The sequence below is a fragment of the Electrona antarctica genome, assembly GCF_951216825.1.
Source record: "Electrona antarctica genome assembly, chromosome: 21".
NCBI lineage: Eukaryota > Metazoa > Chordata > Actinopteri > Myctophiformes > Myctophidae > Electrona > Electrona antarctica.
Window position 1 is genome coordinate 39,991,161 of NC_136802.1, and position 15,461 is coordinate 40,006,621.

Genomic DNA, 15,461 nt, shown 5'->3' on the forward strand with positions numbered 1-15,461 from the left:
TACAATAGCACAGAGCTGGAAATCAATATACAGGTAAATCAGGTGCAATTAAAGGCGAGGGAGAACAGATGAGTTTTGAGGAAGGATTTAAAAACCCCAATTGACTCTGCAGAGTCAATTGTTACGTCCCCACCAAAGAGGTCCAGGTGTTATTTTGTGCAAAAGCTCCTTATTGGCTATTTCCCCTATCGTAAGCCCTAAATGAATTGCATTGAATTGAATGGGAATTGAATGGGGCTATGGGGTGTTGTGCTAATTCGCTTATTTCCATCGCTCAAAATTATTATTTTTTTGTATATATCCTCTCTTCATAATGTAAATAATATCACAAGTGGCACACTTTACTTACTACTTATTTCGATGGAAATAAGCGAATTAGCACTACACCCCATAGCCCCATTCAATTCCCATTCAATGCTATTCATTGAGGGCTTATGGTAGGGGAAATAGCCAATAAGGAGTTTTTGCACAAAAAAACACCTGGACCTCTTTGGTGGGGACGTAACGACTACAAAGAAAGGTAAAAAAGCCTTCTAGCATGGAATTATCCTTTAAGGTTGACTGTGACCTCTCATATGTGTACTTTAAAAAGTTTATATAAAGTAAAAAAAACAAAACAAAGACACTTCTCTTGTTTGTGAGCTTTTATTACAGAAATACCAATGTTGTCACTTTATACTACTACTGTAGTATCGTATGATTTGTGGCATTCTGGCCTTGCGAAAGAAAGTTGTGATCCAGGTGGTTTCTTCCTCAAGTCAATTTAGTTGGGGGAGAGGCAAGAGTTACAACAAATCGTGGCGTCTTCTGAGTGACCGTACAAGAAGTGCAATGGTTCTCTGTCCTATCTGAGCATATATGTAATAATGTAACTGGGTAGGGGTATGTGTTATTGGCTCGTGTGTGTGTGTGTGTGTGCCTGGCACCATTGGAAGTGGCCCGGATCCAACGAGCCGTCCCCCCGTGCCCGCTACGACCCACCGTTCGGGAGGCTATCGCCGTTTGAAGATGGAAATCACCGGCCAGCGAGCGAAAACTGCTTGTGTCCGCTCTGTGGAGTGATGTGTGTGTGTGACGCAAGGCCTGTCCGAATGGAGGCGCACAGCCGCACAGACGAAAATCCAAAACGTATAACCCAATTGGCACACACTGACAAGTTCTGACAACCCAATTTTCTTTTATATAAAGCACATTTAGGGGGCACGGTGGCACAGTTGGTAGTGCTGTCGCCTCACAGCTAGAAGGTCCTGGGTTCGATTCCCGCTGGGGGCGCTGTGGGCGGTGGCGGCGTGTTTCCACCTCCGCGTCATCAGTGCCCATACCCGAGGCGGGGTTGGCGAAAGGGCCTTTCTGTGTGGAGTTTGCATGTTCTCCCCGTGTCCCCTAGGGTAGGTACCCTCACAAAAAACATGCAGTAATCCTGGTCTCTAAACTGCCTCCCCCTGGCCAGCCGGGGCGCCTGATGGAGGGGAAAGGAACTGGTTGGAATAACGTGTTCCTTCCACGCACTACGTCCAACCAGGGAAACTCCCCCCTGTCAGGTGTAAAGGAGCAACTTGGACACTCAGGCATGAAGGAAGCATGAGTTCAAGTCCGTTGCTCTCCCCATGTCCCCCATATATGGGGACTAGGTTGGCGGAGGGTGTGTAGAGTCCAGGATCACATTAGATAATTGACACAGGGGTGAAAAATGGGTTACAAAATCGTGGGATAAAAATTAAAGCACATTCAAAATGATTGACTGACTGAAATTTGTATTCCGTTAGTAGAATAGTCAATACAAAAACGGCTAAAACAGAACAAGCACTAAGACCTGTTTACATCAGGGTCCTCCATTTTCATCGGAACATTTAAAGACATACAAATATACACTTATATGAAAAAAAAGGAAATCATTATATGTGTGTGTGTGTGTGTGTGTGTGTGTGTATATATATATATATATATATATATATATATACTCATATAGCCCTGGTCCAGTCTATGGGTCCTCGAGACTCGCTGTAAGCACTGGACCAGGGCTAATACACACACACAGAGTTAAATAAAGGTCAACCACAGATCAAAACGAGGCAACAGAACAGATTAAAAATTAAAATAACTATAAAAGAAGCAAGACGAGTGCCTGGCTGCTGGCTGGCTTGATTGACCTGACAGGTACCGAGACGACTCGCCCCTTTTCCAACTCGCCCTCGCGAAAAGTGAAGACGGCTCGCCACAGAATTTCGAAAAGTGAAGACGGCTCGCAAAAGAATTTCGAAAAGTGATGACGGCTCGCCCCGAGCCGTGGAGAGCCCGCCCCCATAGTGTGGACGGCTCGCCCCACAGCGTGGATATCTCGCCCCAACGCACGGATATCTCGCCCCGTGTTTATTTCATGTTTATTTTACCTTATTTATCATATTAGAACATTGTTTGTCAAAGGAGAACATTTAGAAGAACCCGTTCGTTTGTTGTTGGTCAATGCATGGAATGGCTTGCTCCCCTCCATTGTTCTGGAAATTCCATTTCCAAGTACAGTACTTGAAATTATATGCACTCATGTGTACATAAGTACAGTACTTGAAATTATATGCACTCATGTTTACATAAGTACAGTACTTGAAATTATATGCACTCATGTTTACATAATGTTATCCAGTAACATTCGTTTGTGCATGTCATGGTATGGAGTTGCTTATTTCATTGTTTAGCTGGGGACCTGGAGCCTGTGAAATATTTCACAGACTTACAGTGCCACCAACAGGTGGATTTTTGAAAATGACTCGAATCATGAAGGCAATTTACGTGGAATCTTTCACAGACTTTCATACTAGTCTACTACTACTAGCCATATGCACTCATGTTTATGTTGCATGTCGGCCTACCTGCAATTTTGTTGTTGTACTAATATACATAATAATATAGGCCTACCTGCAATTTTGCATTTATTTCAGCAGGTGGCACTAAAGTTCTTGTTGCTTCCCACTTACATAAAATTGTATTATTTATTTCAGCAGGTGGCAGTAAAGTTCTTGCCTGCCTGTTATTGTATGCTGTGTGTGTGTGTCAAGTTCTTGTTGCTTCCCACTTACATAAAATTGCCTGCCAGACACCTTTGATGATGGGCCATTCTGTAGAACAGAATTCCATGAATTAAGTCAATGAATCAATGATGGTCTGGAATGTAGCCTACAGAATGCAAATGCTCCAACCTCAATACAGATCCATATAGTCCTATAGATTACAGGAATTTAAAACCCGACTATGATGGCCTGCCAGACACCTTTGATGATGGGCCATGATGTAGAACAGAATCCCAGAATTCCATGCCAGACACCTTTGATGATGGGCCATTCTGTAGAACAGAATTCCATGCCACAAGTACTTCCTGAACCACTGTGGAGTCTCCTTGTGGAGTGGAGGGGAAGTTGATCTTTTAGTTTGTGACAACAGGAATGTAAAGCCTTAGACTACATGACTACATAGCTACATAGTTATGGTTAATGTAGTCATGTGTATGACTAATTGTAAATTAAGTAACCCAGATGTTTATTTATAAATATCAATATAAATCAATACAAATATAAATCAATGCAGCATAAATATCAGGTTATTTCAATGTATTTCAATGATTTACTATAGCCCATAGCATTTACAAACAAGTTATTACAAGTTCAATCAATTAATGTAACTATTGAGAATCTGGAGGAATCTGGAAGCACAGCGCGCAAACCTTCCAAGTTATACACTGATGTCTTTGCTGCACAAGGAAGCTCTCTTGATCAACTACCAACTGCATATGATCTCAGAGAACCAGTTACGCCGTTTCCAGCGAAAGAACACTAAGCAGACAGAGTCCAACCTTGCCCAGTTATGGAAGGACTTTGAAAGGGGCAACTTAACCGTTCCACAGTTGCTGAGGAGGGCAACTAAAGTGCATGTCCCAGTGCCCACTGTCACTGTCCCAGTGACCACTACGTGACACTGTATATATTTTTTTTGTTCAACTATTTTTTAAAGTGGCATCTGTATATATTATTTCTCTCAAATAAATGGTCACATTCCTACAGTTGATCTGTTGTTGTTGTTCTTGTTGTAGTAACGACCCAGCACACAAGAGGCTGATGACCCCCCTTGGGCCCCCTCCACTCTCACTATAACTAGACACATACCCCCCCCCCCCCCCCCTCTCTCTGTTTAAAAGTACAGGAACAATCTCAAAGTACATGTACAAATATAGTAAAGTACAGGTAAAAATCTCTCTCTCTCTCTCTGTTTAAAAGTAGGCTACTATTGTGAATCAGTGGACCATGACAGCTTAAACACAACTCTTCTTTACTTTCAAAACTCAGAGTCAATAATAAGGCAAAGCAACATCATCACACATCATGTTGTATGTCAAGATTGAAGTAGTCAATCCCAGATAATCCCCCCAATCATCACAAACAACACAGGAATATGCAAGAGCGCAGCACAATCAAACAGCTGTCAGTGAGACATAACAGCTACATGTAAAAAATCTCTCTCTCTCTTTGTTGGGGCGACTTCTCCGGACTTTTGGGCGAATTCTCCGGACTTTCGGGGGCGAATTCTCTGCGCGTTGGGGCGACCGCTCTTCCCGTTGAGGCGACCGATCTTCGCCGCTTTGGGCGAGTTGGAAAAGGGGCGAGCCGTCTCGTTACCTGACATAACCCTTGGACCCAACGCAACTCTAGCTAGTGTCGTCCCTCCAGACCATGGGATGATGATGACTAGACGGCAGGTGGGCGTGGCCGAGCGGAACGGAACAAGCGTGCACCATAGCGTGCATTCCGTGCAGAGGAAGCGAGTTGAGTTGTTGACGTCTCTGAACGAAGAATGGAGGTAAAACTGGCATTAAGAACAAGATAAATGAATGTCCGACTCCAACAACAATGGTAGCATTTTAGCAGGCAAATGGACATGCTGTCACATGTTTGACCTGTGCATTTTTAGTAGACATGCAGCCGAATAAAGCTCTGATTGTGTGTTGATATTGATAAGATTCATTTTCCGCTTGGTCTGCACTTCCAGCAGCAGAGCATAGTCCGTTAAATGAATGATACGATTAGGCAACCAGACCAATGATCATTACGCACAATACGCAGTCAGTGACATGAATTATGTGATCCAAGTTTGTACTTCATTGTTTAATCATGCATGTTTAGTTGAGGCACATTTAAACGACACAGTGACAAATGTATATTTAGTAAAGCAAGCTTATTTGTATTACATCGATTGACAAAAAATACCAAATGCCTGTGATATTGCGTCATGTGCGTTCTATACACATGTGTAGCGCTGCTGTGCATGCAATATAATATAATATCACAATATCAATTTGAAGGTAATTCTGGCAGGAAAAAAGTGTTTGAAGTGTGTTTAGTAGTGTGTTTAGTAGTAAACATCTCTACTCTTTCCCACGAGTTTCACACGGACTAATCTACAATGACATTTCTCCAGTGAGCTGTGTCTGAGCACATACATATACAGTAATGGGGAACACGACAGGTGGCATTACACCGCCGAGCGACTCAAACCTCTTGTTAACCGTGTCTGTGTTCACCAAAAGTCTAGATAGGCCTATTTTGAAACACGTTTTCTGCAGCAGACCCCCAATTTGCAGCAATTAATTATTGGGAGAGTAGAGTACACACTTTCCAATGAGTCACAGACGCAGGACAACATGGCTGTGTTGTGTATGGAATAGCCTTTACATGAAATGTATGTAATATATCACAGAGAATTTGGGACACCGACGTCCCAAATACAGAAAAGGTAACCAAGGGTCCCGAAATGGGCTAACTTCTCTAAAACTTTAAAATGTCTAACCAACCTGTAGGCTGAGGCTATGTATTTGACTGAATACCAAACGAGTCGCCCCCTTTACCAACTCGCCCCGGGCGTACAGCCGGCAGAACTGCGCGGACCTGGTATTCCTAAAGTAACCTAAGTAAATGATGCTTAAACGGTTAAACCTGAAATGAAATGATTACTATATTTACCCAGGGTATCTGGGCTAAGCTCAAGAACTTGTTTCCAGCAAGGCCCTGCTCATAGAACATTTCATCGTAGTGGTTCAATGCCTTGTTCAAGGGCACTTCAACGGTGGTAATTTTAACGTGTCGGACCGCTGATTCGAACTGGCGACCTTCCAGTATCAAGACCGCTCCGCAATCCGTTCGGCCACCGCTGCCACAATACCTAACCTTATTCCTAACCTTAACCTCAGTAAAACTATGCCTAAACCTAACCCTATACCTAAACCTAACCCCAGTAAAACAAAATAAAGATTAAAGAATACAAGAACCGGGGCGACCACATGCAGTGATTGTCTTCAATGAAATACATTCTTGCAATCCTAAACTAATAATTTGATGACCCAGCGGAGTCTATCCGGTAGGACTGCATGGAGACTCAAAACTACAAAATCTCCATGAATACAAAGCTTCATGGTGTGTGTAAGTCGTTTTTTGGGTGAACTACTCCATGAAGCTCATTAATATGCATAGTGTCTAACTTGAACAAGATAGTACAGGAAATCTATGGAAAATACAGGATCAACCTCTAACTAATTGCAAAAAAACCGAACTCAGCTGATTTTGCATCTTCAATATATCCTGAATAACAGAAAAAAAGTTGCCTGGAAAGTGTTGAAAATAGCCTGTACAGTGTGGCCACCATTGACATCCTATTATAAGGTAATACTTTCTAAATGTCCTTATGCTTTAAGTAGCATGTGACATATCAAACTAGGGGGTTTTCATGATGCTGAATCCATTCCAAACATTAGTTTTGCATAAAAACACTCATTGGGCTAAATTTGGCCATAGCAACTTGCCCAAATGTGCTGACCTCATTACATTTTGGCAAGTTGCTATGGCCAAATTTAGCCCAATGAGTGTTTTTATGCAAAACTAATGCTTGGAATGGCTTCAGCATCATGACAACAACCTAGTTTGATATGTCACATGCTACTTAAAGCATAAGGAAATTTAGAAAATATTGCCTTATAATAGGATGTCAATGGTGGCCATACTGTACAGGCCATTTTCAACACTTTCCCCTCAGACAATTCCAGGCAACTTTCTTTCTGTTATTCAGGATATATTGAAGATGCAAAATCAGTTGAGTTTGGTTTTTTTGCAATTAGTTAGAGGTAAAATTACATTATTACTGGACTAAGATCGGTTCCCCTCTTGAAAGAGGAATAGACGTTTGTTGTCCCCCATGCCAGGATCAAACACGATGGGTATAGGACGTGATGGTTCACTGCTTGTCTCCCTCTCATAAGTCCTCTTTCCTCCTCCCAGCCACAGAGGAAGCTGCTGAACTGTGTGGACAGCTGTGTGGACGAGGCTCTGGATGGCGTGGTGAGGGCCAGCGGAGGGCTGGCCTTACTGAAGGGACATCGGGTGGTGGTGCGGTCGGACCTGGACGCGCTCCGAGGCAAAGTGGCCCTGCTGTCTGGGGGAGGCTCGGGACACGAGCCGGCCCATGCAGGTATTAGGGCATTAAGCAACTAGTCGACTAGTTTACTAGTCGACTAGTAAATCCACTAGTCGACCTTGCTGGTACTAGTCGACTAGTTGATAAGAAAAAAAAAGTATTATTATTATTATTTTTTTTTTTTACCGATTTTGTAGGCCTCAATATCAGGTAGATTATAGTTATAGTCACCAATGTACACAGTTTTTAAATGTAGAAATATTATTTAAAAAAAAAAAAACATAAAAGGTGGTTTAACAACTAGTCGACTAGTCGACTAGTAAACTAGGCAACTAGTCAACTAGTAAAAATGACTAGAAGTGAATGCCCTGTATACGGTAGTTACACACTGACACACTAACCCATTTCGACCTGACGTCTTCTAAATCCTGACAGTTTTCTGAAATACCTCATGTTTCTGTATCAGTGGTGCTCCATATTTCATGTCAAGGACCCCAAAAATGATATATAATTGGCCACCGACCCCCCCCCCATCTGAAAATATGTATAGTTCCAGTGACCTCCCAGAAGCAAAGATTTGAGTTCAAAACGTTCGCTCTGAAAGAATATATATTCAAAGATTTACGCCACATTTTCACGATTTTTCAAAAATAGCAGACCTACAAGCTTGTAGCGCGACACTCGGTGCCGCGCTATGAGCTTGTAGATCTGCTATTTTCAAATAGCTAAAGTATAACATAATGCTTTAAACACCAAAAGGGGTTCCCGCCCAGAATGGGTTAAGACGATTCTGTAAATACCTTCTGAATCGGTGGTTCCGAAGCTTTATCGTGATTCAAAATGTCACTTTCAAGATTATTTTTGAATATAGCCAACGCTAAAATAGAAAATGACGGAGGCCTCGCATGACCTGCCTCACACGATTATTAAGAAATCGAATGCCGGCCTGTGCCAGCCTAGTGGTCCAGGCAGCGTGACGCGGGTTCGAGTCCCGATCCCGACCACCCTTGCTGCATGTCACCCCCCCCCCCCCCCATCTCTCTCCCCACCTATCAATAAAGGCATAACAATCCTCCAAAAAAAAAACCCGAATGGCTCATGAAACCGACAGAGGAACTGGTATATGTTCTTGCTATATAATCTACTTTTCGTGTTCTCCGATTCTATCTATCTATCTATCTATCTATCTATCTATCTATCTATCTATCTATCTATCTATCTATCTATCTATCTATCTATCTATCTATCTAACCTCTCTGTCTCTCTCTGTCCAGGGTATATAGGTAGAGGTATGCTGTCAGCAGCAGTAGCAGGGGGGGTCTTTGCCTCTCCACCTCCTGCCAGTATCCTAGCTGCTGTACTGTGTCTTCACAACGCAGGTATAGTCCAATCATCCGTCTAAGCAAGGTCTATAACTCTTGAAAGTTATGAGGGTCCTGGAAATGATAAAGTTAAGAGAATCACTGGATTAAATCCACCCTCTTCTCCTAGGCGCCTCGGGGGTCCTTCTCATCGTCAAAAACTACACTGGTGACCGTCTCAACTTTGGATTGGCTGCTGAACAGGCCCGTAACCACGGTGTCTCCGTTGACATGGTGATAGTCGCCGAGGACTGTGCGTTTGACCGACCCAGCAAGGCCGGGAGGCGCGGCTTGTGTGGGACCGTGTTCATACATAAGGTAAGTTCCGTATGAATTTGTAGAGTCTCATATGGCAACCGGTGCTGAAAAGGACAGTCATATTGTATTTTAAAACAGAGGAGGGTTAACATGCAGTTGGAGAGGTGTGTGTCTAATAAAGTGGCCGGTGAGTGTGAAACGTGCTTCTCGATTATTCCGTTAATCGAAAAAGTAATCAATATAAATAATTCATTGCTTGGAAAATATGAGATAGTTGCAGGCATCCCTATTGCCCTGTATGAAAGGAGTCACTGTCCATAAATTCTATATTCACTCCATTGTTTTTAAATAAACGTCACAACTCACAATATATTGTTTATGTGTTAGCTGGCGGGTGCATTGGCAGAGGAAGGCTGTCCATTGGACCAGATCGTCTCCACGGTGACGGAGGCCTTGAAGGGGATTGGTGAGTCAGTGGTGCCTTCATCCTACTTATGGCTGATGATGGACTATGGTTTTTAAGGTTTTGCCTGTATTTTTGTTCAATATCGAATTGACCCACGTACAATAGTGCTTATAGAAAACTGGCCCCACTAAGTGTTATTACACTATAGTAATAAAGTATAACGGTGTGTTTTCAGCATAAACGTCACTTCAGTCACTTATGTTAAAACACCAAAAGGGGTTCCCGCCCCCAAAATGGGTTAACTTAACTTGTAAAGTAACAAGGCAAACTTGTCATCCCTCATGGATTCTACATCTTATCAAACGCGTGCGAGGGTTTATGTTTGTGTGTTCCCCATCCTCAGGTACTCTCGGAGTGAGTCTATCTCCCTGCAGTGTCCCTGGATGTCTGCCTTCATTTGACCTGCCACCCGGAGACATGGAACTGGGACTGGGTGAGAGGGAGGAGAGGGATGGGTGCAGGAGACATGGAACTGGGACTGGGTGAGAGGGAGGAGGAGAGGGATGGGTGGAGACATGGAACTGGGACTGGGTGAGAGGGAGGAGGAGAGGGATGGGTGGAGGAGACATGGAACTGGGACTGGGTGAGAGGGAGGAGGGGAGGGATGGGTGCAGGAGACATGGAACTGGGACTGGGTGAGAGGGAGGAGGGGAGGGATGGGTGCAGGAGACATGGAACTGGGACTGGGTGAGAGGGAGGAGGAGAGGGATGGGTGCAGGAGACATGGAACTGGGACTGGGTGAGAGGGAGGAGGAGAGGGATGGGTGGAGACATGGAACTGGGACTGGGTGAGAGGGAGGAGGGGTGGGATGGGTGGAGACATGGAACTGGGACTGCGTGAGAGGGAGGAGGAGAGGGATGGGTGCAGGAGACATGGAACTGGGACTGGGTGAGAGGGAGGAGGGGGATGGGTGGAGACATGGAACTGGGACTGGGTGAGAGGGAGGAGGGGAGGGATGGACCGACGGACAGGCAGGCGGGCAGGCGGGCAGCCTCTCTTTGGCTCAGTCACCAGAGAGAGCTTGCTTCAATTCCCTGCAACGGTGCCTCTCAGTGTTCATGGGAGGGAAGCCAGTGTGCGATCCTTGTCGTTGTGGTGACCCCTGCTGGTTGCATACAGTGCATGCGTATTGCTCCTACAATTTCTACCCCCGTTCGTTGTCTCTTCTCTATCTGTCTATCATTGCAGCGTTGTTGTCTTTTTTTTGTACGTTTTGTCAGTGTATTACAACTGAAAAGGCATGTTTAAAAAGCTTCTCTAATTTTTGTATTTGTATTCTGGTTAAAATGTTGTTGACAGCTCTGTTCCCTCCCACTTTTCAGGTATCCATGGTGAACCTGGCATCAAGCGATCAAAGGTACAGTCTGTTTCCTGCCCAAAACGACCCACTCACAGACTGAAATAGTATTTTCTTTTTGAGTGGTGTAAACCACTCCTACAACTGGCTTTGTTAGTCTGTCTGTCTGTCTGTGCAGAAAAAATGAGCATGGTTGCTACGGTCACCCAGTTCACCCGGGTGTGATTTCATTACGTCAGACATTACGTCAGACCACAGCTGATCAGGCTATATAAGACCTTACACCACTCAGTTCACACGGGTGTGATTTTTTTAACCCATTTTGGGCGGGAACCCCTTTGGTGTTTTAAACATTGTTATAATTTTGCTATTGAAAAATAGCAGATCTACAAGCTCGTAGCGCGCCACCGAGTGACAGAAAACTGTCAGGATTTAGAAGACATTTTATAAATTTCGACGTCGGGCCTAAATGGGTTAAGGTAGACTAGTGGTGGCGGCGCCTGAACCGGTGGAATCATACCCATGAAGCATGTTGAGAACAGCCAGAGCCAACCTTAGTCGAGCTAAAGGTATAAATCACCTAACTCTAAAATGTTCATTTTTCAGGAAAACTCCAGCTCAAGTGGAGTTAACACAATCCATGCCAGTACACTACAATATAAACGCAGACCAGTGGCCAGCGTTTCTATTGTAGAAACCTTTTTTTAAGACGCAAAATTACGTCCTGGCACAGGGGGTCATAGTGCTTAAAACGTCGTTCCTTGGCTTGGATTGGGTTAAGAGGTTTTTGTCGAAGCGCTTTTTAGTACTTTTCATTGGTTCAATATTTTTTTTTAACCAACACACAGACGTAAAGGGTGTTCAATAGCGCTGATTTATGAGGGGGAAAAGATCACCAGCTGGTTTGGCAGATAGTTTGAGGAGTATAGGGTTAAAAATGGCCCGGGGTGGATTAGCCAGTTGTTAGCCAATGAGATTGTGTGACCTCACACTCCAAAAAGTTTGGAATAGTGTGACACTATTCCTGAAGAAGATCCCAGTGATCGAAACGTTGAATCAATAAATCAGTGGAGCTGAGTTTTTCGTACCGGTGTTGCGGACTCTATTCTTTGTCCTAATAATATTTATATGGACATGCAGTCACTCAATGTTAATAGTATGTATTTGTAGTAGATAGCAGAAATTTGCACTCTATTGCCAGACAAAAAAATGAAGTCTGTGTGTTTGACTAGGGTTTGACTGGATTGCTGAATTCCTACAATGACCATAATGCGTTGGTGCATTTGTGGACGACGACACCACATGTGTGCTGTCTTTCTGAGACAACATGTAGTCCAGGAAGGAAGTGAGACCGCATGTTTCATGACACATTTTGGTCATGAACATGGCGTCATGACTAGAATGTCTAGAAACACATATCGCACACACAAAACCCACCCAGGAAAGTGTTTCCTGTGTCCTAAACATCATTAAAATAAGATCTGGTTGCCAAAGGGGTGAAGTGGCCCTTTAATGAAACCAAAATGCCAACGTATTTGTGTATAACCAGTATTCTTATTCTTTATTTAGGGACATCCACAATCATATTATACAACCATTTTTCAAGTAGTGTTTCTTTGTCCACAAAGAAGGTCCACAGGAACAAATAATAATACAAATAAGATAAAGCATATGGGAGAGATGGATGATGTGTACATAAATTAAAGTACAATACAATATAATACTCATAGGGAGACATAAGGGAGTATTTGAAACTGTGAGCAGTAAAAAGAGACATGAGTAAGACAGAATCATTCAATCCTTGATTGCCGCTACAAAATCTGGTCGCAAAGGAATAATATATTCCACCCAATTAGACCAAAACTTGTTCTGTTCCATATTATAAATATCATTTACTATATCCATTATTTTATGGTGGGGGCCTCAGGAAGCTAGCCTGGTTAATAAACCAGACCGAATCAGCCGTTGGCAAAACAAATTTGCCTACCAGCGGATTACGGTCTGGCGAGGCTTAGTAGCACGCCTCTTTCCTACAATCGAGAACAGGTCGGACCAATCGGGACACGGTATGCAATATGGGCGGGCTTTGGTACAGTGACGTTCAATGCTTGAGACTTTTGACTGACAGTAGCTCTGACCAATTGCGTCAAAGAGAAAATGTTTGAACCGCCCCCCGGAAAATGAAATCCAAGTGGAGCCAGCCCAGACTAATATACCGCGACAGTGTTGTGTGATATTAGTCTGGCTTATTAGCCAGGCTATCAGGAAGCAACCAGTGTCGTGTAAATACTTTTCTACATGCAGATATCAGAATACCGAATAGGTATTCATCAGATCTTCCCATCTGGAAATTTGCATGTCCCAAAAATAATGTAGTAAACTCTTAAGGGTAAATTTGCACCAAATATTGTATTTATTGATCTCTGAAATTCTGTCCAGAAGGTTCTAATCACTGGGCACCCCCAGAAAAGATGCCAATGGTTAGCCTCCCGAGACGTATAACCAGTTTATTCTATTGTCTTTCTCCATTCCTCTTCTTTGTCTGTCACTCACTCAGGTGTCGTCAGCCGACGAGGTGGTGAAAACCATGGTGGATCACATGACCAACACTGACAGCCAGTCACATCTGTCACTGAAGTCAGGTATGACACTGCATGCCTGTGTATTCGGTGTGTTGGCCCTTTTTTCATATAGAGATGGACAATATTGAAATTATGGCCGATATCTCCGATTATTTGCAGGGTCATTATTGGGACTAATGAAGTATTCAATCGGTAAAAGAAATCGCTGAAAATAGCCGACCTACAAGCTTACAACGAAGTCGAATGTTCGCCAATTTTCACCAAATGGTCCCCTATTATAATATGCCCAGTATTGGGACACTATGGTTCATGCGGTTAATGGAATCTGATGGATTGCCATAATAGACTGTAGTTTATGTGCCTGCCGAAACATGTATTCTTTTATTACATTTTCAGCCCTATTTAAATCACAGTTTTACATGTATTTTCTTTATACAATTTTATTGGTGTGCGTGCGTGCGTGTGTGCGTGCGTGCGTGCGTGCGTGCGTGCGTGCACGCTTGCGCTTATCTCTCTCCAGGAGACAGTGCAGTGGTCTGTGTGAACAACCTTGGAGCTCTGTCCTGTCTAGAGATGGCTGTGGTTACCAGAGCAGCTCTCAACTGTCTGGGTAAGTGTGTGTGTGTGTACTGTGTGTGTGTGTGTACTGTGTGTGTGTGTGTACTGTGTGTGTGTGTGTGTGTACTGTGTGTGTGTGTTGCATACACAAGCATGCATCCGTCAATGTCTCCATGGTTTTGTGTTGGTTCAGTCTGTTTTGAGATGCTCACTTGATTGGTTATATTGATGTTGTCATTATGATGTGTGATTGGCCATCTCTAGAGAGTCGTGGGGTTTCGGTTGCCAGGGTGATGTCGGGATCATTTATGACATCACTGGAGATGGCTGGAGTGTCGCTGACGCTGATGAAAGCCAACCAGGAAGTTCTGAGACTATTTGGTGAGAACATCCACTCACGCACACACACACACGAAGCACACGCGCGCATGCATGCGTGCCAATGCCCACAGCTTGGAAATAGCTGACTCACCCTGCCTTTGGTGAGAACATGCACACACACACACACACACACACACACACAAGCACACGCGCGCATGCATGCGTGCCAATGCCCACAGCTTGGAAATAGCTGACTCACCCTGCCTTTGGTGAGAACATACACTCACGCACACACACACACACAAGCACACACGCGCATGCATGCATGCGTGCCAATGCCCACAGCTTGGAAATAGCTGACTCACCCTGCCTAGCGCATTCCTTTCATCACTTCTTGCCAATTTTGATAGATGCTATTTTAGACGGTATGCACGACTGCACGTGACATCATCATACCCGGAAGTATTGAGTGGCTAAAACCTACTTTTTGGCCTTGACAGACATACTCACTTTGACACTTAATTTGCCACTCACTTTATGAATGCGCATACGCTCTATCCTGTGCTATGCAGATGTACTATGTTGGTTACCTGTCCATGCACTGTATACGCATGCTATTTAGATAGCATGTTGTTTAGACAGATGTGTGTGTGTGTGTGTGTGTGTTCTTTCCTGACATTTACTCTGATCTTGCACTTTGTAAGGGGCTCTGGATTAAGCACATCTGCTAAATAACGAACCCATTAAAAGCCTGAAAGCATCTGTGTCATCGTGTCGATGACCCTGCGAGCTTGTACTATTTTAGACAAATCTTCAAAGTGTGAGTACTACTGATTTATTCATCCGTCAACTGAAGGCGAAGCACACTGCGCCGCGAGCCTTTTTCAGGCTGGTCTTGTGCATCTCAAGAGTAGGACTGGTATGAGGACTACGACGTAGAAGGAATTAAGGCACTGGAGAAGACTCAAAGGAACCCCTTTCGGTGTTAGCATTATGTTATGCTTTAGCCATTGAAAAATAGCAGATCTACAAGCTCATAGCGCGCCACTGAGTGGCGCGCTACGAGCTTGTAGGTCTGCTATTTTTGAAAAATCGAACGAACGACGGACATAGAAACAGCTTTTTCAGAAAACTGTCAGGATGTAGAAGACATTTTTAGAATCTGATC

General features: G+C 43.8%; 1 protein-coding gene across 3 annotated transcripts in view; it reads left to right on the forward strand.

Annotated features, from left to right (window-relative positions):
- The window catches only part of tkfc (triokinase/FMN cyclase), a 106,989-nt gene that overhangs the window by 79,661 nt on the left and 11,867 nt on the right, over nt 1-15,461 (forward strand). For 2 of the 3 annotated variants that reach the window (XR_013788644.1, XM_079491009.1), the window contains exons 1-10: nt 4,722-4,845; nt 7,314-7,503; nt 8,724-8,828; nt 8,941-9,128; nt 9,456-9,534; nt 9,878-9,967; nt 10,858-10,892; nt 13,390-13,474; nt 13,935-14,024; nt 14,237-14,353. Coding sequence is in view for 2 of the 3 variants with exons in the window: in XM_079491009.1 (XP_079347135.1) it covers nt 4,840-4,845; nt 7,314-7,503; nt 8,724-8,828; nt 8,941-9,128; nt 9,456-9,534; nt 9,878-9,967; nt 10,858-10,892; nt 13,390-13,474; nt 13,935-14,024; nt 14,237-14,353 (985 nt within the window). In the remaining variant the exon portion in view is untranslated. Of the gene's footprint in view, nt 1-4,721; nt 4,846-7,313; nt 7,504-8,723; nt 8,829-8,940; nt 9,129-9,455; nt 9,535-9,877; nt 9,968-10,857; nt 10,893-13,389; nt 13,475-13,934; nt 14,025-14,236; nt 14,354-15,461 lie in introns of those variants that run through there. The other variant, XM_079491010.1, reaches the window with a different exon arrangement.